This window comes from Magnolia sinica, chromosome 16, assembly GCF_029962835.1.
Source record: "Magnolia sinica isolate HGM2019 chromosome 16, MsV1, whole genome shotgun sequence".
Classification (NCBI taxonomy): Eukaryota; Viridiplantae; Streptophyta; class Magnoliopsida; order Magnoliales; family Magnoliaceae; genus Magnolia; species Magnolia sinica.
Window position 1 is genome coordinate 71,525,647 of NC_080588.1, and position 26,927 is coordinate 71,552,573.

At 40.5% G+C, this 26,927-nt stretch overlaps 1 protein-coding gene across 1 annotated transcript in view; it reads left to right on the forward strand.

Annotated features, from left to right (window-relative positions):
• The first annotated feature begins 466 nt into the window (after positions 1-466).
• The window catches only part of LOC131228932 (uncharacterized), a 32,690-nt gene continuing 6,229 nt past the window's right edge, over positions 467-26,927 (forward strand). Inside the window, exons 1-14 of the mRNA XM_058224767.1 lie at positions 467-732; positions 881-923; positions 2,126-2,152; positions 2,422-2,520; positions 4,670-4,773; positions 5,244-5,409; positions 6,440-6,541; positions 6,621-6,716; positions 6,889-6,909; positions 7,319-7,377; positions 7,478-7,568; positions 8,026-8,121; positions 23,957-24,264; positions 24,415-24,457. Of these exons, the coding sequence (XP_058080750.1) occupies positions 515-732; positions 881-923; positions 2,126-2,152; positions 2,422-2,520; positions 4,670-4,773; positions 5,244-5,409; positions 6,440-6,541; positions 6,621-6,716; positions 6,889-6,909; positions 7,319-7,377; positions 7,478-7,568; positions 8,026-8,121; positions 23,957-24,264; positions 24,415-24,457 (1,473 nt within the window). The 5' untranslated portion in view covers positions 467-514. The remainder of the gene's footprint in view (positions 733-880; positions 924-2,125; positions 2,153-2,421; positions 2,521-4,669; positions 4,774-5,243; positions 5,410-6,439; positions 6,542-6,620; positions 6,717-6,888; positions 6,910-7,318; positions 7,378-7,477; positions 7,569-8,025; positions 8,122-23,956; positions 24,265-24,414; positions 24,458-26,927) is intronic.

Here is a 26,927-nt window from a genome sequence, read left to right on the forward strand (position 1 = left end):
TTGGCTACAACTTTTTACATTTTAATATGAATAAAGGCAGTTACCTTCTCTTATTACTCTTGATATTGTGACATGTGTGTTATGACCATGGTAAACCTCGCGCTACTCTGGTTTTGCAACGCATGGGCTGTAAGGATCTTGTCGAGGTCTTATCTCTCGTACGATGGTGGTTCCATATGTTGGTAATGTGGATTAAAATATGATGATATCAAATCATGTATAAATAACGTCATTAGATAGTTTAATTGAAAAATATTTTTTCGCTCACAAATGTAGGGGATTTAGGATTGTAATACCAATCTAATCTTGGTATTGTGACTTGAGGACAGTGGGATGCACGATCTAGTTTGTTTTATTTGAGTTGATATGTCCCACGTGTACAAAGCTTGAGTGCCTGCGTATCAAGTGTCATACGCAGCCAGAGTATCATATAACTCCTCGCCTTTATAGCTGCCTTCATTCCGATCTCCCGAGAGAGAGTGAGAGAGAGAGACATACCACCAACTGGATCTCTATGGCGCATTGTTCTAGAGAGAAGAAACCCTGCATTCGTTGGGTGGAGAGATATTTCAATGACTGCCTCTGCAATCTAAGCGATGAAATCTCTTTTGGGTTTGGGCTCACTAGCCTTCTGTGTTGGGCTGTGGCTGAAATCCCTCAAATCATCACCAACTTCCACTCCAAATCCAGCAATGGCGTCTCACTCGCTTTCTTGATGACTTGGGTTGTTGGGTCCGTACCATCTTCCTCCATAGTAGCTCTCACCACAGACCTCTCTGCCTTGCTTTCTCTATCATTTTTCATTTCCAGAACCTTCCCATTTTCATTTTTTTTTCTTCTGATTTTTAATTAATCGAGATTTCTGCTTCTTCATACGCAGTGACATTTTCAATCTAGTGGGTTGCCTGCTCGAACCAGTTACGGTAAGTTGATCCCACGGCACACGTTAGCAAAACCCTATGCCTTGTTGCTAACCTGCGCCTTGGAGTCTCTCGGAAATGCGCGCATTTTAGCTCGTGCCTCTCATCTCCGCGTAATTTCTTACCTTTTATGTGCATCTCCTTCGGGAGTGGATTAGGTGTTACCCACCTTAGGGTTCGTTTGGATGCTGTAATTTTTTTTAGGTGAAGTGTTCTGTTTGGCTTTTAAGTGGTAATATATTTACAGGTAAATAAATTGTGTGTTTGGTTAGCAGGTAAAGTATGTAAAGTATTTACAGTGAATAAAGTAGGTACGAACCCTAATAGAGCATTAAAGTATGCAATCTAAAATATTTTAATGGTGGACGTCTCATCCTTTCCTCACGTCGTCATTTGATAATGGATGGGCTGTTTTATATAGCTACATGAGAGCATCAAAGAAAATTATACATGACAGTAGACCCACAAATCATGAGTGCATATTATTCCATGTATTCTAACATGTATAATGCCTTTTTAGCTATAAAGACTCTACGTAGGTGCAGCCTGGAAAACCTTTGCGGGAAAATACATGCATCCAAACAACTCCTGTAATCAGATTACTTGTAATCCTTTTATAATAAGGACTTTGCAGGTACGCAAACAACAACGACATCCATACATTTCCTGAACTCATTTTAGGATGTGATTTCAAAACTTAGGCATATCCAAATCTCAAGCGGACCACGCCATTAGAAACAGCAGTCAATCACCCTTAAAAACTTTGAGGGCTGATTCTTGTTTTTTCCCTTCATCCTGGGATGTTTGACCCTATCAATAGGTTGGCTGGCAAATAAACATTGCGTTGGGCCCTAAAAAGATTTTAATGGTGGGCGTTCGATCACCGCGGTTTCCCATGGTGTGGTCCACCTGTGATTTGGGATGCTTAATTTTTTGACAGTCCTAAAATGGGCTGTAAAAACGGATGGATGGCGTGGATATACAACACATCGTCAAGGTGGTCCCCACGGTACTAACACGTAATCCACTCCCATCTCCTGCATCCCCCCTGGAGCCATCGGCGCACGTTAGCGAAACCGCATAATTGTCCGCTAAACTGCGCCGTGAAGTTTCGCAGAGCTGCGCATTTTACCACGAGCCTCTCATATTTACGCCGTTTTTCCTCTTTTATACTGATAATCTTTTGGCGGGTGGAATGGATGCAGCTGCCGACTCAGTTCTACACAGCTCTGGTAGACTCTTTCTTCTTTTATATATATATATATATTTTTTTTTTATTTATTTCTGCATCTTTTACCTTAAATTTATGGAATTACGTAAATGCCCCTCGATAAAATGAGCGGTCCTTCTTTTTCTTTTTTTTTTTGTTTTTATTTAAAGATAAAGTGAAGTCTGGCTGCACTAGAGTGGCAGGGATAGTTTGGTAATTTTGATTGATATTCATATTCGGTCCTTGTCCAGACTCTAAACAGAGAACTGTATATGCTGGTGTATTTTTCAGCTATATACCACTACGACAGTGGTGCTGATGCTGCAGACCGTATACTACGATCACTTCTGTAGATGGTGGAAATGCAGGAGCGGTGAAGTTAAGTCAGCGGTATGTTTTTTTTTTTTTTTTTTGTTGTACATTTTTCCAAGTAACTTCCTATCTTTTACACGTGCGGTTCATAATAGCCTTAGGACACATGAAAAGTTCAATCATCGATTTGGACCCTTCATTGGGTGGTTGCCGTTCTTCAAGAACCACCGTTAACAAAACGCATTTCTCAGGTGATTCTAACCAGCAAAATGTTGGCCTTAATATCTGTGTCCGTCAGTTTTGTTGGTTTGATGGGATGGCTATCACTTAGGCTGTCAATGGGCCGGGCGTAGAGTAGGTCATGGCCCGGATTTTTAACTGCTTTGTGCAGGTGAGGCAGAGGAGGACGTGAGGTCCAGCCCCGTCTTCTCGGGTCCGAATCCACGGAACTTCCCGGGACTCCTCGAATCCACGAGAAAAAGAACAAGAAAATATAAAATAAATTTTATAAAATTAAAAAACTTCATAATTTATTGATAAATGAAATAAACGACTTCAGGTACCTTTAAATGGAGATACCAAGCAATAAGAGAGAAATTAGAAGCAAACTATAACTAAAACTTCTAGAATTCGCAATTTACTATAAATAGTAAACTTATTATTTATAGAAGGTGGTGATATCTTTTAGTGCGCAAGGTTTTCGGCAAAAAATAGTGTCATATTTGGCTGCACAAGCTGTTCTCCTAATCTAAGCACATCTCGCTTTGGGCGCAACTCCTAAAATCCAATGGAAGAAGAGTTATAATTCAAACTAAAACTTATTATTTATAGTAAAAATGGAATTAAAATAGAGAAACGAAAATGAGCATTGATCTGGTGGTATTTCACAAATCCGGCTTGCGCAACCTGGGGTAGCAGAGTTGGGTGGCTAAAGTAGCTCGTTTTATCCCAAATCATATATTTTACACCCGATAACTTGTTCCGGATTGCAAGATACGCCCGATTTAAGGTCTGACGGTCCGGATCACTTTGGTCATTGACCGGGCCTTTTCTGATCCATCTTTTGCCCATGAAACTGTCCGCACCCGCTCTACATCAGCAGACCCTATTCAAAGTTCTGATTTTTGAGGCCTAAGCCTGGCCCATTGACACCCCTGGTTATCACCATGTGGAATGATTTTTTGAGTCATTAGCTAGTTTGGTATTGACAAATGAATGGTTATTGTTTGGCTCAAATTCAGTCATGTTTTTTGTGAGTGTTTGCTGAGCGTGTCAAAGTCAAATGTGCAGCTTAAATTGAACAGAAAGCTTATAACTCAGGTGCTGAAATAGATTGTGAAACTGAGTTCATTGTGAAACAACCAGCTCTCCAGCCACACCGATCTTAAAAGAGTAGATCTTACTTGCAGTCTAGTGGTGTGTGATCTTGGACGAAGGATAAAAGAATAACTAATCTAATTGCCCCATATTGCCTGTAACAGCAGTGTGTTGGCTAATCTAAAGGCCTACATATTGCAATCTAGATTGTGTTGTGTTGGCATGGCCTCTGGGCTTTTCACTCTTGGGCTTTATTTATAGAATTAATGGCTGCTGCAGAAATGCTTATATATAGTTGCTTCTGCCTTTTAAAGAACCGTGGCCTTTTATGTTTTGCTATGTGTATAAATGCTTGCTGCCAAATGGCTGATTGCGTGGGCTTTGTAGAGGGTGCGTTTGGCTGCACCAAAGATCATGATATTTGGGGCAACCAAACGCAACTTAAAGCCCGACATCAGACCTTGTGTAGGTTACTTAGGGGGTGTACCTACAGCCAACGTCCATAGGCGTAGAACCCCATTTTTGGCATTGATAACAAAAAACTGGAAGATGCAAACTTGGGTGGGCCAAACCATAGAGAATGGTGTAAAATCATAACTCAGAACTCCGAAGTCATCATGTTATGCCCCATCTGAGTTTTGAAATAGCCAAACTTTTAGTTAATCACTCATGTTGATGAGTTGCATCAGAAGAATGGTTTGGATGACATATAAAAACCACGGCGAGCCCACAAATAATTATCGTTGGGTGTCCTTGCCTCAACTCTTCCTTATGGTGTGGCCCACCCGAGTTTTTAATTGGCATGATTTTTTATTTCCACGGTGAATTTGAGGCAGTGAACCTGATGGACGGGGTGGATCTCATGCTTGCGTCACACAGGTGCTGACGGCTAACCCCCTTCTGGATGTAGGTTGCAGATACGACAAAATCTAACAAACCCAATCCACGGGATCCAAGCGTCCCCATACCAACTTCCAAGGCCAAAGTGGTTCATCGGAATGGCGTGTATTACACGTAAGTAAAGAACCATAGATTGGTGATCCAGGCCGTTGGTTTGATGGGCCCCATTTGAATGTGGACCATTACTGCATGGGAGGGTTGTAATCTACCAATGTGGAAGCTTTTCCATCCTTCCAATGTCCACAATGGTGCAATGAAATCAGCGGTTTACCACCAAGTTATGGACCCAACTGTTATCTCGGCCGTTCATCTGATGGGCCCCACAGTGCATGATGACGTGCTGAAAAATCCCACTGACTAGAGATTACCACCGTCCATACTCTAGTGGGATTCACTCTGTAGATGGCCCGCGGTTGAAAATAACACCGAGTGGGTAATCCTGGTTATTTGTATCTCCTTCTGAATCCTAGTCCATCGTATGTGATTTTCAATCCAGGGCCATCCACGTTACTGATAGACGGTCTGGATCCACCACGTGGTTTCTCATTAATGCAGTGACGATTGTACTTATGGTGTGTTGACAGGTCAGCAAGATCATTGGCCAGAAGTGGAACTCCACCAATTGGATCTTATCTAGCGATTCCGAGAAGTGGGCCCTCAGCTGTGGGCCTTCAAGACTCATCTTCCGACGAAGAGAGCTATCCAACTCGTTCAAAGCCTTCTAGCCAGCCCAACAGAATTCCACGTCTGGTAAGCACCCTTGTAATGGACCATGTGGCAACCATTTGAACCGTGCAACTAGCTGGGTTCGGGCTTCTCTTTGATGTGTTTGTATGGCATCTAACTCATTCAGAGTCTCCCCACCCTAAAAACAGGACACCCCAAAGATCAGGCTGATTCTACTATCAGGTGGTCCGCCACATGAATTTAGAGGTTTTTAGGTGGTGGTTTTATTTTTTAATTTGATGAGGCCCACCTGATGAGCTGATCGGCCTGATTTCAGGGCATCCCATTCTCATGGTGGGACAACTCTACTGGACGAGTTAGATTCCATACTTACACCAAGGCGGGCGGGTCCCAGTCTCAGCAGTCCCACTGTTTTCTAATCTATACAAATAGTCGAGCGTGGGACCTCTTTTACCATACCAATAACATATGATATATATATATATATATATATATATATATCCAGCCCTGTCATTGCACTGTTAGTTATGGTCCTGTTAGGTTGTCAGGAAATTTGGACAGCCTAATGTAAGTAATCTGAGTTGTCCATTGGGTCCAACATAGACTTCAAGGGCCAGTATACAAAAAAAGAGGAGAAAAAAAAAACACTTACTAGACGATTCAATTCTCACGGAAGTGGGCCTCTTCTTTTATATCCATCCGTTCTCCAAATCATGGATGGGATGATTAGGTTTGTATGTATGATGGTAATTCTCTGAACCCATAAGCAATCTATAATGCAATACATTCCAACAAATAGAGGAATGAAATAGAGCCATTTGACCTACTTCTATACAAATTATCTTGACTTTTTATAGGCCATCAATCAGATGGTTAGAATTGTCTGATCGAAGTGAAGTTTGGATGGTAACCATTGAAACGAATATTGGAACTAATCAACAGTCCAGATCAATCAATCACACTATCAAAATATCTACAGTACTCTGATACAATTGGATCATTGGTCCATATGAATATTGCTGATCCTGTGCTTTTGTTTTCACATTTTTATCATATAAAACATGCACTAAACAGGATTAAAACATGTTAACAGGCTGGTTATGGAACATTCATCGTTAGTTCTGCCAACTTGCCATTCCAAAGCAAAGCTCTGATGGAAGCATACATGGGATTATCTGGGAGGAGATTACTGCAAGTATGATTACTCTTAATAACAGTTATGGTGTTTCAAATTCATGATATTTTTTTAACTTTTCACTGCATGTTTTATTCAGGAGAACGGGATCAGGAGCAATGCATACGGTAGCTGGATGGGATGGATAATGGCTGCGATATACGTGGGTGGTCTTGTTCCTCAGATATGCTTAAATGTAAGTATTTTTTAGGACTACAATAATGAAATATTTAGTTTTAAGGCACTCATATGTGAGGATTGACAGCTTTATTAATTAACTATTATTATCGTTGTTGTTGTTATTGTTGTTGTTGTTGTTATTATTATTATTAGGTTTCTAACTAATTTGAGTGGTGTTTGTGGAGCAGATTAAAAGAGGGAGTGTGGAGGTAATACTCTTGTTCATAAAACATTTTTTTATTGTGGGATGACATACAACCATGGCATGCTAAGCTTACCATGCTACACCGTTTTTCCCACAAATGTGTCACACGCGTAAGACATTTGGGTGTGCAAAAGGTGATCACCTACTGTAGAGATCAGCTCAACAAGAATCAAGCCAATCCACTCAATAGGTGGACCAGAGTATCAAAATTAACGGCCGGTTGATTATTTGCCCAATGCACTAGTATGTCCCACCTGATGAGTGGATTTTCTTGCTAGGCGATCTTCACAATGGGGCCAACCTTTGCATGGCTCAGATGTTTGTGACACAGTTGCTATGGTTGTATGTGATGATTCCATTTTCTTATGAAGTGCATGTTTTAAAATTAAGGTTCCTGTCTTGATATTGTGTAGGGCTTGAATCCTTTCATGTTCATCTTCGGCCTCTTAGCTAATGCAACCTATGTGGGAAGGTTCTCTCTCTCTCTCTCTCTCTCTCTCTCTCTCTCTTCTCCCTTCTCCTCTCCTCTTCTCTTCTCTCTCTCTTAATACAGTAAGTTGATATTAATGCAGCATTGTTGTGAGAAGCATGGAATGGGAAAGGATAAAACCAAACATGCCATGGTTGCTGGATAGTATATTTTGTGTGGGTCTCGATTTATTTGTATCCTTTATTTCCATCATCTTCCTTTTGAATCCCCTTAAATACCTCACCCAAGCACACGTGTGGGATTCGAGCTTTCCATAAGGTGGTCACACAGTCGGCCCAAAAATCTGTCTGCTTCACTCAGGTGTGCTACAATGTAGAAACTGTACTGGCAGCTAAAACAAATCTTTCTAGCCATCCATTTGTTTTATAAAATGTGGCCCACCGAAGATCTTAAACAGCCTGATCTTTACCCCAGGAGGTCTAAATAGTGTGGCCCACCTGGGGAGTTAAACGGCTTGGTCTTTATGCTAGAATGTCCAAACAGTAAAGTACGTTAGAAGATTCAAGCAGTGTGGCCCACCTGATAGAAAGCTCTTATATTGCACGTGTGGAATATTATGATGGGTGCACACGTTCGTGTATTTAGCAAACGTCTCTTATGAATGTAGCATCTTAACAAAACTGTTTGTAGATCCTCGTACAGTTCATGTACTATAGATACAGGCAAAGGAGCAAAACAGGCAATGGAGAGGAGTATGAAGATTACGAGGAAGCCAAACAACCGCTTGTATCTTAAGATGTATAAGCTTGGAGTACTACACTCTAAAGCCCTTTTGAAGGTGGGTATTGTATCTGTTTATTACGTAATTAGTTTATATAAATGGGCCATCTTAGCATCGTCACCGTTGGATAATTAATCGGCTTCTAATGCAATTTTATGTGGAATTTGTAGCGATTGTTGCATCAGCTAAGTTTTTCACCATCTTTTAACATTAAGAGTCCGGTTCCTCTATATGCTAAGCATTTTCTATGATTTTTCTGTGGGCCCCACCAAGATTTAGGGATCACATCCACTCTGTCTATGAGGTTCGCCTCTTCGAGTTCACCCAATACAAAACACAATTTGGGTCAAGCCACCCGGAAAAGTAGGGATGGGGATGCTCACCCGCCCACCGTTAAAACCTTCTAGATTGCGTGTGGGGCCCACCATGTTTTATATATGCCATGCATCCAATCCATTCATAGGAATTCAGCCCACCAGGATGAATGATTAACAGACCCAAAATCAACCATTCCAAAACTAGGTGGGCTACAAGCCTACACCAACTCACCAAGTGATTTTTTTATTTCAGGTCTTAGGCGAAGTTTACATGGTGTGGCCCACCTGAGTTTTTTTTATCATGCACACATCATGGTGGGGCACTTCCACACATAATTAATTGTGGAATAAGCTTATTTAAGAAAAGGTGCAGAGGAAGCGAGCTAACAAACAAACCATTGTATTGGATTGATGGTCGCTTATTCGGATTGTATATGAATGGTTGATCATTCTCTTGTTTCTTCCGTCCATTTTAATATACTATATCCATTTGAATATACTATATCGAAGGGCTAGGAATGTAGCATGATATTTTTTCTGTGTAATGGTTCATCTACGTTTGGACCAGCTACATGGGACACCCGGACACCCCAGCTTTATAGTACATGTATAGGTATGATTGACGGATTAGGACTGCTACTTTGGTGGGTCATCAGGTCAGTCCATTCATCAGATGGTCCACAGTTTGTGAACAAGGCCGCCCATTTACACGACGAGCCAACATGGCATAAAGTGCTAAATCTAAAGAATCCATTTAGTAGTTCTTATTGTCCAGATGGCTGAGGACAAAAAATAATAATTCCGGTAAGTCTACTCATCAAACTGTCCACAGCTTGGGAAACAAATGGGTGCATGAGAAACTTAAACAAGTTCTTGTACCAGTGATGCCTGGAATCCCTCGGTTTCTTGGCCAGGGCAACCGTAAAGTCTATGCCGCTCGGGAAACATATCAGATCATCAGCAAATGTGACCTACTATTCAATATTACTTATCTTCAGGGGGTTTGGATGAATTATTCTAGGGAAGCTACTTATTCCTTTTGAGTTGCTTATTTTGGTTTCTACTTATTCAACATATGAATATATTTTATAAACAATATATTTATCAACCAAAAGTTAAAAGAGTATGGTTGGTTTCCAACATCAAATAAGTATTTATCCCTCGTCATGAGTACTTATCCCACATGTTTATTAGATTCACTCTTGATATTGAATGGGTGAGTTGATTGGTTTTCAACTAATCCCATGACCATCTTACACGCTCAAAATTCAATTTAGACCATTTAGCTGGTGGGTGCACATATAGTTAGCAAAGCTCTGGTTTAAAGTACTCTGTTTTTTTTTTTTTTTTTTTTTTTTAAAAAAAAAAACATTCTTGTATATCATTGCTGCTGATCCTGTAGATATTAATGGTACTCGTGAACCCGTTTATGGGTCTCTACTCTATGGAAACAGTATTATCTCCGATGTCATTATTCTAACTTCTGTAGCTGTAGGTTTGCATTTTTACTCAATATGGGAAGTAGCATCTGTTGATGAATGGTCATACAATGGTGGTCCTTATGAGCTAATTGTTCTACACTTGTTACTAGGTGTAGCTTGTTGCATGGGTCGTGAGTGGGAACTTAGTTTCCAATTGGGTATGCGCCCTTGGATTGCTGTTGACTAAATTTTAAAACTCCCAATGCTTAGGAAGATAGGCCCCAACCTCTTACATGTGCTCCGCCCCTTACATCATTAAATCCTGGCCGTTAAATATAAAAGATTATGCACATTTTTAGACATTTATTGCCCTTCATCGTGGTTATATGTTCTTGTGAGTTAAATGGTAAATTAATGTCTGAGGAAGACATTTAACATGTACGGATATAGCCATATAACGTTTGTCGTGGGTGGACAAAGACCCAAAATCATCACCTGGGAAAACAAGCATTTCTCACGCACACTTAATAACACATGTGGCATATGCACGGGATGAGGCTATTCATGGATATGAAACTTACTACCATCGTACGATGCCCAAAATTCAATCAAATCCCAGCCCTTGACTCTTTAAAGTCACCGTGTCTATGATATTTTGCTAGGCATTCTTGTTCAAAGGGTAGTTTTATAATTAGCAAAAGCTGATCTACCTAAATATAATAATCCTTGACAAAAATTGAAAATTCTTTTTGAAAAGATACCAAAATGTAATTATCATATTAAATGAGTAGTAGTTTATAAAAAGAAATTTTACAAAACAAACTACCGATTTAAAATAGAATTTACGTTTGAGTACCACGGTGACGTTTACGTAAAACACACCCTAGCACAAGGTGCCTCACTCCATGTTAGCTCAAGGACCAAAAATCAACTCGATTCATGATTTAAATTGATAACACAATGGTAAATGATGTACAGGACAATCCTCACCCTCCCATTGAATCATGGGTGAGCCTAGTATTTGAGCTTTTTATCAAAAATTTTGGTGTGGCTTCTAATGGTTGGAATGGATTTTATATAATCATCATGGTGGTTCCGTATAAACTCGATGTTGGATATCTCTTTCAACTGTTTCCTTTCATGTGGCTCGCATAAGACAAAGGTCAACTCGGTTTTTAATCCCTTGGCCTAATGTGGAATTATCCATTAAATGATTGGAGTGGATTTCACATACAAACCTAAGTCAACCCTAGAAAATTCAAATTGGCAAAACAAATGCAAGTTTACTATAAATGGAACTTTCCATCGCCGCACGTTTTCTTCTAATTATGCTTAGTGGATCCGGATTCATAGTTAAAACAGGTTGATTGGTTGGAATCAAGATATTTACAATTTAAGGATGGTTGTCATCCACAGGTTTCACGTCATATGCAATTTTCGTATAGTAGTAGGTGGAACTTTCATGAGATCAGCTCCATCCATCAGGTACGTTGCCTGGTTGTTACATTGTAACTCAAAAATCCTGACCATCCACAACTCAGGTAAGTCACAACCTAGGAAAAAGTGACGATGAGACACTCGCTGCTAATTTTGCATAGGTCCCACCGTCGTATTTCTATGTCATCCAGTCCATTGAACTGATGTTCCTCATCAGGGTGAAAGAATTACTTAAAATTCACAGTATTCTAAAATTAAGATGGTCCATACCACATGAATTTGAAGGTTTTTAGGTATAATTTTGTGGGTAGTCCTCCTGAGTATCGAACCATCCCATTTTAGGGGGGTCAAGGTTGAAGGGTGATGTACCTCATGAACGGTGTGGATTTCATGCATGTTAAGTCGTTTCCCCCGGGAAAGGGACCACGGTAGGTAGCCCATCTGCAAAGAATAATCATTCTACATTGCACTCATATTGCGTTGAAGGAATAAAGTCCCACTACTGATATTTTGAAAAGTTTCAGTGTTCTTTTTTCTTTCCTTCATCATATCAATAGCTTTTTATTTCATTAAGGACCGTATTAGAGTGTCCAACACCATCAAATGAACAGATCCGTTCGTCATTTCATGTACTTAAGACATCTGAGCCGTTAACAAGGTAGATATCACGACCTGACCATTGGATTCCCCACAAATTTGATACAAATTTTGGTTAATGCCAGGGGTTTAAGTTTTGTATTGTCCAAGTGCAAATTGATGAGTGGGTCCCACCAAAATGGTGAAGATCATAGTTCTTGAGTGAGATCCAATGGTTGGATTATCTTCAAATCTAATCTACGCTTTAGACACGGCATGATCTTTACCAGAACAATCTCTTTTAGCTTGTTTACCGACCATAGCAGTCTCTTTGAGCTGCTTGGCTTCTGTATTCTATATTATTTGTATAAGATTTAAGTTCATGCAATGGATGTATCTCATTTCAGGGGATGTTGAGTTATGTGCCCCCATTCAAGTTAAGCTACTGGGAGTCCACCTAGATTTCCGTGGGAAATTTACCACATGATCCTAAAAATGAGCCAGATTCAAAACTTAAGTGGACCATGCTACAAGAAACAGTGGGGATGAAAATACCCGGGTTGAAACCATCTCAGGACCACCATTATATTTATATGCCGTCCAAACAATTTATAAGGCCATTCTAACTTAAAACAAGTATATCAAGCTTATCCAAAACTTTTGTGGCCCTCAAAAGGTTTTGATGGTGGTGCTAATGTTTCCTCTATGGTGGCCCACTTGAGTTTTGAATGTAGCTTATATATATATATATATATATATATATATATATATATATATATATATATATAAAATCAAGTTCTAACATGAGCAAAAGAAAGTGATTTATCACGGGCTTGGATTTCTCACAGACATCATGGTGACTCCATGTGACTGCCCACAACAGGAACTTTATGGGGATTGCAACTATCAATTAGTTGCATTTGGACTCTGGGGATCACAAACCCCACCAATCTGCTTACCTTCATGAAAATAAATAGCCAAGATCAAGTCAAGAAAACTAAAATAATAAACTTGAATAATCCATTCGAAGTCATACACTCATACAAGGTGGACCACACCAAGACATACATTATAAGATTTCTTCGTAACAGCCTTCTTTTTGTATCTTGTCTTCATCCGGGTGAATTAGATAGACTTGACAACCGGTTTGATAGAAAGATAAAGATGATGTTGGCATCTTATCCCCATTAATTGTACCATGTGGTGTGACTGATTTCAGTTGTGGGTGTAGCAGATTTTGGTGAAAGAACCTGATAGACGGAATGGATTCTACATACACAATATGGTGGGGCCCATGGTCTTGGTACACGTGCCCCAGCTTGTATATATAGGATCATTTCTCTTGTGAGAGATGTGGCAGAGTACAGCTTCATGACCATGCACTCGTAAATGGCAGGTCTGTCACATTTTAACTCAAATGAATGAACTGTTGGACCCACTGTCACCAAAATCACAGACCACTGGACGCTTGTTGTTGAAAGAAGACCACTGGAATTTTCATTTTAACCGTCCAGTAATTTTACACGAGTCAGTGTTTTATCCACACCGTCTGTACATTTTCTCAGATCATTTTATGGTATGAGCCCAAACATAAATCATATCCAAAACTCAAGTGGACCACACCAACCTGCTCAAAAACACATACAACATGGTGGGCCCACAGAGTCCTGCCGGTGGTGGCACGGTCACCACGCAATCCGCAACCAATTTCGATTTTCGACAGATTAGTGTCGCATGCAAAAGTGCCCGTCTATCATCCCATCACGCTTTCCAGGTTTTTGTCGTCCAGAAACAATTTCCAGTGGTGACCTCTCAGTCTTACTCGCGCGAGTAGCCCTCCCCAAACGAACTACATCCGTTGGATATTGATCGTCGATACTACTAGATACATTGAATCCGGACGTATCCTCGTCTCTCCAATAGAAACGTCTAGATTCAACGCACTTCCATTTATGGGATGGGCATGTTTGTGACCGTCGGATCTCTCATCTATGTTCCTACGGTTCATTCTTTCATATAGATATAAAATCTCGTACGAGGATTGCATACTGACCCTGCCAGTACCTGGTCGGTGCTCCGTGGGCTCCACCCTGATGTATGTGTATTAGCCCAAAAACGAGGCAGATTTAGATCTCAGGTGGGCCATACAACAGTAAAACAGCAGTGATTGAGTACAACTACCGTTAAAAATTTCCTAGCGCCCACGTAATGTTTATTTTACATCCGACCAGTTGATTAAGCCCAAAATCCTGGATGAAGGAATAATACAAATATCAGCTTCATCCAAAACTTTAGTAGTCTTTAATGGTGGTCATTCAATCACCACTGTTTCCTGTGTTGTGGTCCACCTGAGATTTTGATCTTCCTCAATTAGGCTTATGAGCTATAATGATCCGGAAAATGGATGGACGGCGTGGATAAAACACATACATCATGGTTGGGCCCACAGCGCACGGACCAGTAGTGACGCGATACCGTCAGGGTCCGTATACAATCCGCGTCCGAAAATCTCAGCCATGTTGTCATCCTTATCACCACGTACAAGAACCGACAACGCGGTACTACTATGTGGCTGATTCTTCCAACACGTGGCACCCGCAGAACGGTTGATCTAAGGCGTGCCCAGTATTAAGGCTGGCCACAGCAGTGACGCAGACGCCGTTTTTGTCGTATCCTTGTGGGAGGTTGAGGTCGCCGCGTGCATCTCGTTCTCAAGCGAGCGGTCGACACGTGCCGATAAGGTGGCTTTCTACGGCAACGAGAAGCCACACACATTACATCTCGTGCCACGTCAACTACCGACCCGCAGGGGACGTCCAAGTGCCGGAATTAAGGAGAAGCGGACACTGATGGCTAAAAATATCTCCTCTTTGTTTTTATTAATAGCCGTTCTTTTTTGGGGTCATTTATTTGACTGTCCACACTAATTCAATCCCAGTGCTAGTTATGCTCTTAACTATACATGTGATGACCCACCAGAACAACGGTTTAGATCATCATATTCTGGCCACCTGTACTCTGAGAAGGGAAACGGATTGGCTACTCCCCCTGCCACCCGCCAATGGCTGCTGGTCGGTCCTCGGTGGGCCCCGCCATGATATATGTGTTTTATCCATGCCGTACATCTATTTTTATAGATCATTTTATAGCATGAGACCAAAAACTAGGTATATCCCAATCTCAATTGGACCGCATTAAAGGAAACAGTGTTGAATGAACATCAACCAGTAAAAACTTTTTGGGGGCCATAAAAGTTTTGGATCAAGCTGATCTTTGTTTTTTTCCCTTCATCTGGGTTTGTATGACCTAATCAACAGATTGGATGTCATATAAATAGTACAGTTGGCCTTAGGAGGATTTTAATGGTGGATATCCAATCACTATTGGTTTCCTGTGGTGTGGTCCACATGAGATTTATATTCCTCTCATTTTTGTTATCATGCCTTAAAATGATATGTAAAAATGTATAAAACACATGCATCATGGTGCAGCCCATAGGAAACCAACCACCAGCCACAGGGCTAGTGGAAGGGGGAGTAGCCAATCCGTTTCATGTGAGAAGAGTAGGTGTGTATACGAACCAAGCTAGCTCGACTCGACTCGAAAAAGCTCGATTCGACTCGGTTCGAAGCTGAGTTCGAGCCGAGTCGAGTTGATTTTTTGAGCTTAAAAATGAGTTCGAGCAGGCCCTAGCTTGACTCGACTCGAATCGAATCCAGCTCAAAGTGGGACCCAAACATCTTTTACAGCACCGGCATCGGTAGTGGAGCGATCACTCCCGAATCCGAGTCAAAGGTCACTACAGGTATGTAGGGGCCCGATGGTAAATAGATTGAAAGATAAGGTGTATTGTCGGTGGTGAAATTACCTGAAACCCCATAAGCTAATAAATAAAGGCAGAGAGATGCTGCAGTGGCCGCACCTGCCTTTTGTGAATTCTCTAGAGCCGCACTGCATTCTTCTACTCTCTCTCTTTCTCTCACTCTTTCTCTCACTCACTGCTGCTTGTTGTTAGGGGTATACATTGAACTGGTAGAACTGTGAAACTGGACCGGAACCAACCAAACAGTCCGGTTTTGTTCGGTTCTAGAGTGCACCGGTTCCGGTTCCGGTTCCGGTTCCAAAAATTAAAGAACTGTTTAGTTCGGTTTGGTTCCAGTTTGGGGGTATGTAGAATTGAACCGAACCGTGATCCAAACTTGGAACTGAACCGTGGAACCGAACCTAGAACCGTGAGTTTATAATATATTTTATTTGTATATTTGACTCATGATTTATGGTTTACAATGTACCATTTACTTGTTTTTGTAAATGTATTTTTTATACCATATACAATATCTAAACCATTCATCAAGTGGATCACAACACGAATGGATATGGGCTAAATTATAAAATAGAACATGTCATTGGGCCGGATTATAAAAAGCCCAGAACCGTGGAACCGTTCCGGAACCGAACCAGTTTTTATGGTCCGATTCTAGGGTGCTAACGGTCCGGTTCTGGTTCCAAAAATCCTAGAATCGAAAGGAACGGTTCGTTCCGGTTTCACCCCAGAACCGGACCAAACCGAACCGTGTGCACCCCTACTTGCTGTGGTAAAAGAAAAAAGAAAAAGATCCTTCTTCTAGTCTCTATTGCTTCATTCTAACTCGGATCAAACCAGTTTGGTGACTCGGTTACTTTGCCACTGATGTTGCTCACCAACAGTTTGATAAAATGACTCAACGAAATGTAGTTGTTTAATACCTTTTTTAAAAAAATTATTATTTTAGTTTTTATGTTACTTAGAAGATGTTTGATAAAACACTATAAAATCATTGCCTTTGTTTGTAAAACAGTGCTATTTTAAAGTTGCAGTTCATGAATTTATGGAAATGCCTCAATGGTGAACTCAGCCTGAGCTGACCCGAGCCGCTGATCGAACCGAGCTGAGCAGGCCAGCTAAGCTCGAGGACTGAGCCGAGCTGAGCCAAGCTTGAGCTGAGGTCAGCCACCGTTCGAGTCAAGTGGGAGCTTAGGCCAGCTCGACTCGACTGGATGTACACCCCTACAGAATAGCGATGCTTAGCGTTTTTATACAGTGCACGCTACGTATGGGCATTCCTCGTTCTTAAGGACGTGGATTGCGACCTACCCCAGGCAAGGCTCTGTGGGGCCCACTGTGTTGTAAGTGTTTTATCCACGCAGTTAAACGCTTTTTTCTAATAATTTTAATATTTGAACCGAAAAATGAGGCAGGCCCAAGTCTTCAGTGGACCACAAAGTGGGAATTGAACGTCCACCGTTAAAAACTTCTTGGGAGCTGGAGAAGTTTTGGATCAAGCTAATATTTGTGTTTTCACTTCATCCACGTCTACATGACCTTATGAATAGATTGTACGGTAAAAAAATCACGTTGGCCCTTAGAAAGGTTTCAACAGTGGTTGTCATTATCAGTGCAGCTTCCTTGGTGTGGCCACTTAAGCCTTAGACCTGCCTCGTTTTTTATCAAATATCCTTTGGTGTGGCCACTTAAGCCTTAGACCTGCCTCGTTTTTTATCAAATATATTAAAATTATCGAAAAAAAAGCATTTAACGGCATGGATAAAACACTTACAACACGGTGGGCCCCACAGAGCCCTGCCCGGACCGATTAGGTTCCCGGCGGGGGTAGGACGCAATCCGCGTCCCTCTTCTTAAAGAGGTTAGAGGTATGACGACATTTCGTACTGTGCGTGGGGTTATGACGACATTCCGTACAGTGGGAAGGGTAGATTTGTCATTTCGTCGACCAATTTATTTTTATGTCTGCCGCGACGAAGCTTACAGCGTTTATTGCCTTCCGCTAGGGCCGCATGCTGAGAAGGATGGAAGATTCGTACAGTCGAAATTCTTGTTAGTGCTACAAATAATCTATTTTTATTAGTGATCCTAACCTCCGATTTTATTGTTGGATTAGTGCCGTTGAAAATATTAATTACAACGTTTTATATTCACCTATAGGTATTGGTGGTCGAAATATACAATATGATTCTTATCTTAGCTTTTATGGAATATATTCCACAAAATAGACGGTTGTGATTATCAGAAAACTCATCATGTGGTCTCCAGTTGGCGAGGATACACTGGATTTTAATTGGCGACAGTGGGTAAAGGAACTCTTATCTTCCTTATTAAACCGGATTTTTACTACGATTGGCCCATGGTGCGACCTAATAATGGTTTTAGCCTCCCGTTAATAAACTTTATTTTTATTTTTGGCTGGAAGCACTTTTTGGCATTTCTTTCAAGACAGAAATACTCTTCTACATGCACCCCCGCTTCAAGTGCCAGGAGTCGAAAAGTCCTTTTCAAAATAAAAGTGCAGGCTGGCCCATTTCTTAGTTGATTTGATGTATTTATTTTAATCCGACAACCATGTGATGCAAAAGAGTATATTTTTTATTTTTCTTATGAAGCTCTCTATGACTCACAATGGCATTAACTTGTTAGTTAATTTTGAATCGTTTCTTCCAGTGTGGTCCATCTATAATTATTTTGTCTTTAACCTTAAATCAATAACATGAGATTAAAACTCATTTTGTTTTAATGGGTTGAATTTGCTTCATGACAAGTCAATAACCCCCCCATAAGATATTTAATGGGATCTTATAGTGTGGCCTGCTGCAAGAAGGCCATTAGGCCTTTTCTTTTCCTTTTTCTTTTTTTTTAAAGAAGGAGATCACCTAAGCATCAAAGGTTTCACGATGGTTGGTAGTTATATAGAGTTACACCACACTTTTTAGAAAACTACAATAATCTCGAGCAAAGCTCCAACTAAACTCAATATAGTCTTTAGGTAAAAAATTAGTTTAAAAAAAATAAAAAATTCATCCACTTTTCTACATATAAGCTATGACAATTAAAAGTAAGTTTAAGTTAGGATAATAGTAATTTTTTTTATTGATAATTATTAATGGTGAGAGTTTGTGAAAGGAATTGTGTGATAGTCTCTATTTAAAGTTTTTTGTTTTTTGGTTAAGTGTAAATGGTTGGAATTTGTGAAAGAGAATGGGCTATGATAGTTCCCTTTATAGTTTTATTTTTCATTGGGTATGAATGGTGGGAGTTTGTAAAGTTAATAAATTTTTTAATAAATGATTGTTGTAGTTAAAAAATATTAAAATAAAAAAAATATTGTAATGGATAAATGTTGAAATGAAAGAATGTTATAATGAAAGAATGTTATAATGAATGATTATTGTTGTACGGATTGTTCACATCACTATATGGATCGCTGATATTCACTTTGGACCATTGATACTTACAGTGGATCACTAATACTCACTGTATATCGTTGACATTTATCGTGGATCATCGATATTCATTGTGGGTCATCGGTAATCATTGTGGATCGTCAATATTCATTGTGGATTGACAACACTGATAATCACTACCTCGGAAAAATAATTCAAGTATATGGCTCTAAGAAGAAGGAATGAAGACATCACTGATAAACCAGACCAGAGGAAACAATTATAAGAGAAATGCCACCATTATCTCTATTTAGTGGGGTTATATAGATCTCAAATCAAGATGAAATTAACATATTTCAATGTTCTATGATGTCTTTAATAAAATTAATGGATCATATCTTTTAAGGAGTGAGTCCAATCATGATTTAATGAGAATCACAATCCCACATATAAAAAAAAAGCTTTTCAACTATGCTACAATATATATACTACCATACACATACACGGGAGCAGCTGACATACCAGCATATTTATCTTAAAATTAAAAAAATAAAATTTAAAGGAAGGCCAAAACTTTAATTACCCCGTGCCATGATGATATTGTCAGTAATTCAATTCTAGTAGGTGAGACATACAAATCATCAATCCATTCCATTGATCAGTTTCTTCCACGAACTGAACTGGTCAAACAAGCAATCAGATTATAGGATCTTTGATGCCAATCTTGTCTCGCTTCCCAAAATATGGACAGTTGCTATGTCTCTTTTCTTAATCGCTCATTTTCATTCTAAGAATATTGAGAAATCAGTATTGCATTATGAATGAGATTCTTAGTCTATAGTTCAATGGTCTAAATTACTAAACCATGGCCTCACCCATTCGATTTGGATGTCTGAGTACACCACTCACAGCCTTGAGTGGCAGATCTTCTATGCCAAGATCGTACCATCGACAGCGGATCCTACGAAACACATAAAGGCGTTAAAGACGCGGTCCATCCAGCGGCCACCTGATTTCATTTTGGATGTCTCGCAAGTCACACGCATTTTGGAGCTATCAAATAATCTAAACCATCCATTTTCTTAGCCCTATTATCAGTGTGAACATTTCAACAGAGCAAATTCAAATATAGGTTTCCAAAGAAAATACTGACGGTGAAAAGTCAACAAAGAAAGAAAGAAAGAAAGAAAAAAGAAAAAAAAGCAGCCAGATTTTTTGGTAACGGCCAATGCAATGGATATCCTAAAAGATTAACCATCTTGATTTTTCGTCCGGGGCGATGTGTTGTTTCGATCCAGTGATGCATAGCAAGCGTTTAAGATTCGAGCTTTTTACATCAGATGGTTTAGATCTTCTGGCCTAAAAATCAGGCCATCTCTCAGTTCATCACTGTCACATTCCATAAAACAATTGGACGGCTAAAATAAGTATATAATATCAAGGGCCACTCAACAACCCATCTTCATCGTTCATCCTCCTCCATTTATCACGAAAGACTTTTTATTATTATTATTATTTTTAACACATGCACCCACCACAAACCCATGCATGCCTTAGTGAGATTTCACTACCTATGGGTTTCAACAATAATAATAATAATAATAATAATAATAATTATTATTATTATTATTATAATAAAACAACAGTAGGTTTGATCTGAACCGTATTCTATCCGATTTGATTCGATTTTCTTGACTAATTCGGACTCAGTTCAGATAGCAAGGAATCAGATCGGATTAAGTTAGCTCTGCTGAACTCGGTCCCCAATCGGATAGACTTCGGGTCAAGTACTTAAAAAAATCATTGGTCCCCGATCGAATTGAGTTGGAGTCAAGTACTTGAGCAAAACACCGTCGCCGGACTAGATGCCCACCTCTAAATTGATAACCCATTTGAATGAAATGGACTGGAATTTGATGCAGACACGTGTTTCGTTTGGGCGCGTATGACTGCGAGTGGAATCAGCAAACCTCAGCATCATAACCTCTTTATTTTGGAGCTCTACTACCCAAACACACACCTCTCTACTCGCACTTCCACCCGGGCCCACTTAATAGACATCTCTAAAATACAGAACTTGCAAGGGACGGTTATCTGGTAGTTCACAGGTGCGCGGATTCTACAGTGAGGCGCTAATCGAGACCGGATTAGGTGAGACCTCGGAATCACCAAAGACGGTGGGTGCGGTCCTTACCATGGGGCCCACCTTGATGTATGTACTTTGTATCCACGCCATCCATCCATTTAAAAAAAATCATTTTATGGAATTATGGGAAAAATGAACTAGATCCAATTATCAGGTGGACCATATTGAAGGAAACATTGGTGATTAACGCCCTACAATTGAAAACATCTTAGGGTCTGTTTGGGCAGTGGGATTAGAAGGGATTAGGTGGGATTGAACAAAACACCGTCGCCGGACTAGATGCCCACCTCTAAATTGATAACCCATTTGAATGAAATGGACCGGAATTTGATGCAGACACGTGTTTCGTTAGGGCGCGTATGACTGCGAGTGGAATCAGCAAACCTCAGCATCATAACCTCTTTGTTTTGGAGCTCTACAACCCAAACACACACCTCTCTACTCGCACTTCCACCCGGGCCCACTTAATAGACATCTCTAAAATACAGAACTTGCAAGGGACGGTTATCTGGTAGTTCACAGGTGCGCGGATTCTACAGTGAGGCGCTAATCGAGAGCGGATTAGGTGAGACCCCGGAATCACCAAAGACGGTGGGTGCGGTCCTTACCATGGGGCCCACCTTGATGTATGTATTCTGTATCCACGCCATCCATCCATTTAAAAAAAATCATTTTATGGAATTATGGGAAAAATGAACTAGATCCAATTATCAGGTGGACCATATTGAAGGAAACATTGGTGATTAACGCCCTACAATTGAAAACATCTTAGGGAGCACATTAATGTTTCCGTAGTGTTTATTTTCATCCAATCCGTTGATAAAGTCACATAATCCTGGATGAAGTGTAAAAACAAATATAAGATTGATCCAAAACTTCTGTGGCCCATTAATGGTCAATCAACACTGTTTCTTATGGTATGATCCCTGATGATTGGATATTCTTAATTTTTAGGATAATTCCCTAAAATGATCTGAAGACTCGGATGGATGGAATGGATGTAGGATACATACATCAAGGAGGGCCCCACGGTAAGGGGCGTACCGTCTTGGTTGAGTCCGGGGTCTCATTTGATCTGCCCCGCGCTGATATCTGTGTTTTTCGATGATAAATAGAGTTTCAACGGTGGACTCATTATGCCTACTCTTTCTAGTGGTGTGGTCTACGTGGGCTTTGGATATTCTTTAATTTTAGACTCATATCTTAAAATGAGCTCTAAAAACGGATGTACCGTGTGGATAAAACACATACATTACAGTGGGCCCCACAGAGTCTTCACACCACCATAAAGGTAGTAAGCGCCTCACTACACAATACGCGTTCTTCCGCCAGATGATGTCCAAGGTAGGTCCCACCTGATACACAGTAGGATGATCTACATGCACGCTAAGTCAGCACGTGTCGTCGCGTGTGGAGTGGTGCGTGTGAAGTAGCAAACCTCGATTTTAAGAACTGAGTTGGAATATGGAGTTTTATCCGTTTACAATCTCATTAGTACCACGTAGAATATATCACCATGTAATCATGCCTCATTGATGATCCTGAACCTTGCTGTGGCGAGGTGCCACCGCACCCTCTCAAGAGTCCGGAATATACCCTACATTCCTTCATTTTATCGCTTCAGATTTTAAATTCTGGCATATTCTCCTGTCCTCATAATAAAATTCGTACAGCATCTCTGCTGTGATACTCTGTCAGTTTGCTATGGATGATACGCAAGCATTTGAAAATTGCTTAAAAATTACACAAGTGGCACACAAGTAATCAAATTAAAAAGTTCATATATATATATATATATATATATATATGGGAAGATTCGAATCCTTTATAGTTCCGAGGATCAACATCTTTTTAGTTTGATCAGACGCAAAAACACCCGAAATAATAAACACTACCGTAGAGAGCGACATCCGAGCCTCTGAGCCGAGGGAACGACATCTGAGTCGAGGGCTTGTCCTCGTCCTTATCTTCATTTGAGGAAGGACTTTCGAGCCGAGGGCTTAGACTCGTCCTCATCCTCATCTTTCTCCGAAGAGGTGATGTCCCGAGCTAAAGCCGAAGCGAGATGCGGACACAATATGCGCCAAACTAGGAAACTACCTTAAGGAGACACTATTGAGCGTCTCGCCCGCAGATACACACGATACCTTACACGATCTCCGGATTACGGGCCGTATCTCCACGATCATATAATCTCGATGATTGAGCAAATTGTGCCGAGATTAACGGGCCCAGATCATCTGACGGTCAGGTATAAATGCAATGAGACCTCATTGCTACAGGTAGGCAACATCTCACACCCTCCCTCTACAATTTACTTAGACCCAGATTTCCTTGACCTGACTTAGGCATCGGAGGGTTCCCCGGCTTAGTCAAGGTCTCCTTTACTTACTCTTTGTACAAAACGAGGGCTCGCTGTGAGTTCATTGTGCCGAGTGGAGGGTGGCCCAAACTTTGTCTTCAACTATATATATATATATATATATATATATATATATATCAGGAACCAAAAGTTAAGCTTAGTTGATTATCTGACCACGGGGTGTAGGAAATTTATTGGACGGTTAAAATGAAAAATACCTCTCCACTAACCAATCTAATCTCGGTATTGTGACTTGGGGACAATGGGATGGACGATCTAGTCTTTTTTATTTGAGTCGATATGTCCTACGTGTACAAAACCTGAGTGCCTGCGTATCAAGTGTCATACGCAGCCAGAGTATCATAGAACTCGTTGCCTTTAAAATCACCTTCATTCCGACCTCCGAACAGAGAGAGAGAGAGAGGGAGAGGGAGCCATAACGCCAACCAGATCTTTATGGCGCATTGTTCTAGAGAGAAGAAACCCTGTATCCGTTGGGTAGAGAGATATTTCAAGGATTGTCTATGCAATCTAAGCGATGAAATCTCTTTTGGGTTTGGGCTCATTAGCCTTGTCTGTTGGGGTGTGGCTGAAATCCCTCAAATTATCACTAACTTCCATTCCAAATCCGGCCATGGCGTCTCTCTCGCCTTCTTGATGACTTGGGTTGTTGGGTTCGTACCATCTTCCTCCATTGTAGCTCTCACCACAGAGCTCTCTGGCTTGCTTTCTCTAGCAGTTTTTTATTTTATTTTATTTCCAGAAGCTTGCCATTTTCATTTTATCTGGGTTTTGAATCGAGATTTCTGGTTCTTCATACGCAGTGACGTTTTCAATCTAATGGGCTGCCTACTCGAACCAGCTACGGTAAGCGTATGAGCTCCACGGCGCACGCTAGCAAAACCCTATGTATGGCTGCAAACGTGCGCCGTCGAGTCTTGTATTTTATCTCGTTCCTCTCATCTTTGCGTCATTTCTGAGCGGACTATAAGTATTACCCGGGTAACACCTACCCTTACTGTGGGGCCCATCTTGATAATAAGTTGTATATCTACGCCGTCCATTCAGTTTTCCATTCCATTTTAGGATGTATTCTCTAAAATTAAGCAAATAGAAATCTCAGGTGGACCACAACACAAGAAACAATGGTGATTGAACGTCCACCATTAAAAACTTCTGGGGTCCACTATATATATATATAATTTATTTATTTTCCACCCAACAGGTTGCTAAGGTAAAAAAGGCCTTGATGAAGGTAACATGCAAAGATAAGCTTGATCCAAAACTTTTGTGACCTAAAAAAGATTTTAATGACCGTTCACTAGTACTTTTTTCAATGGTATGGTCCACTAAAGATTTGGATCTACTTAAGTTTTTCAATAACATACTAAAATAAACTTAAAAAACGGATGGGTGGTGTGGATACACAATACATTCATCTGTGTGGGGTCCCACATGGTAAGGGTAACACTCACTAAGGTGCTACCCGGATAACACTTTAGCGGGTGTTACTAGAGCTAGGCATCAGACGAAGTCGGCTTGGATTTGGCCCAACTCGACTAGGTTTGGATTTTACATGGTCTAACCTGAACTTGGACCGATCCGGGACTGAGTCTGAGTCAGCTGACTCCGTCCGACCCGAACATGTATTGATCTAAACTGATTCAAGTCCGACTCGGTTAGGAAAACCGAGTCGGATCGGATTGTACAAGGTTGGGCATCCTACTTTCATAGTGGAAAACGTACACAAACTCAAAACTCATCACTCATTCGGAAGAAAGTAATAATAATAATACTAATAAATAAAAAGAGAGAACCTACGTCCATTCTTTTGATAGATACACCCATTTTCTACATCTGAAAATTCAGTTACTAAATTAGGTGACACTATCTTGCCGAATGTAGAAAAGGGTGCATATATCAAAAGGAAGGGTGTAAATATTTTTAAAAATAAAATAAAATAAAAGATCGCTCTCTTTATCGATCAAATGGTGGTGATTCATGCTCCCGCACGTGGCACTGATGTACGGTTATCAGACCATCCAAATTGTGGGTCTCATTTTGAATAGGGCATATTTCAAATTGATGGTTAAAAGTAAATAGTGAGTGGTCCATGTCGAACGAAGATATTAGACGGTTGATACTACTTTCACAGTTGAATTTTTCGGTTATGCTCCATCCACAACTGGGTCAGCAATTTGGATGGTCTGGATTGACGTAAAGACATGAAAAAATAACATAGTAGAAAAGGGGGGAAAGGGATGAAGAAGAAGAATCTAAAATAGAGTCGACGAATTCTCCATTGATGAAGAGTTGTGAACTTGATTTCTGGAAGTTTGAATCTATTTTCTCCTTCTCTGCATTTGGTCGCCATTCTCTCTCTCTCTCTCTCTCTCTCTCTCTCTCTGGCGGGAGAGTTTTGGGGAAAAAAAGAGCTAGGGTAAAAAGAGGGTTAGGTTTGAGTGAAAAAATGGTATTTATAGAATATCCAATGTCGCTCCGGGTCGAGTCTATTCGGGTCGGTTCGGACCCATTCGGTCTGGGTATTCGGATCGGATCTGTCTGAATACAGTACTATCCGAACCCGACTTGAAATAATATCAGATCTGGACAATCAAAATCGATCAGGCCCGATCTATACCATCGGTTCTATTCGAAATGGTACTGAGTTGGGTCTATTCAGGTCGGATCCACTGGATCAGGCCCAAGTTGCCCACTTCTAGGTGTTACCCCTACATTATGGTCCTTAATGAATGTGTTATATATCCATTCCGTTCATCTTTTTTTAAAGATCAATTTATGACGTGATACGAAAAATTATGCAGATCCAAATATCTAATGGACCACAACTAGAAACAGTGGTGAAAGATCACTATGAACTTTTTGTGGGCCACAAAAGTTATGAATCAAGCAGTTCTTTATATTTTCCCTCCATCTAGGTATTTTTAACCTTCTCAAGACTTTGATGGAAAATAAAAATTACGGTGGGCCTGCGAAGTTTTTAATGGTAGGCATTCAATCACCACTGTTTTGCTGTGGTATGGTCCACCTGTAATTTAGATCTGCTTAAGTTTTTGGACCACGTCCTAAAATGGGACAGGAAAACGGATAGACGGCGTGGATATATGAAAAATCATCAAGGTGGCCCCCACAAAGGTGTAAACCGGGTAACACCTAATCTGCTCTGGGTCATTAGCGCCCTTTAGCGAAATTGCATGCTGGTTGCTAAAACTACGCTGTGGAGATCCGCGGAGCTGCGCATTTTAGCACGAGCCTCTCATATTTACACCGTTTTTGCCCTTTTATACTGATAATCATTTGGTGGGTGGATTGGATG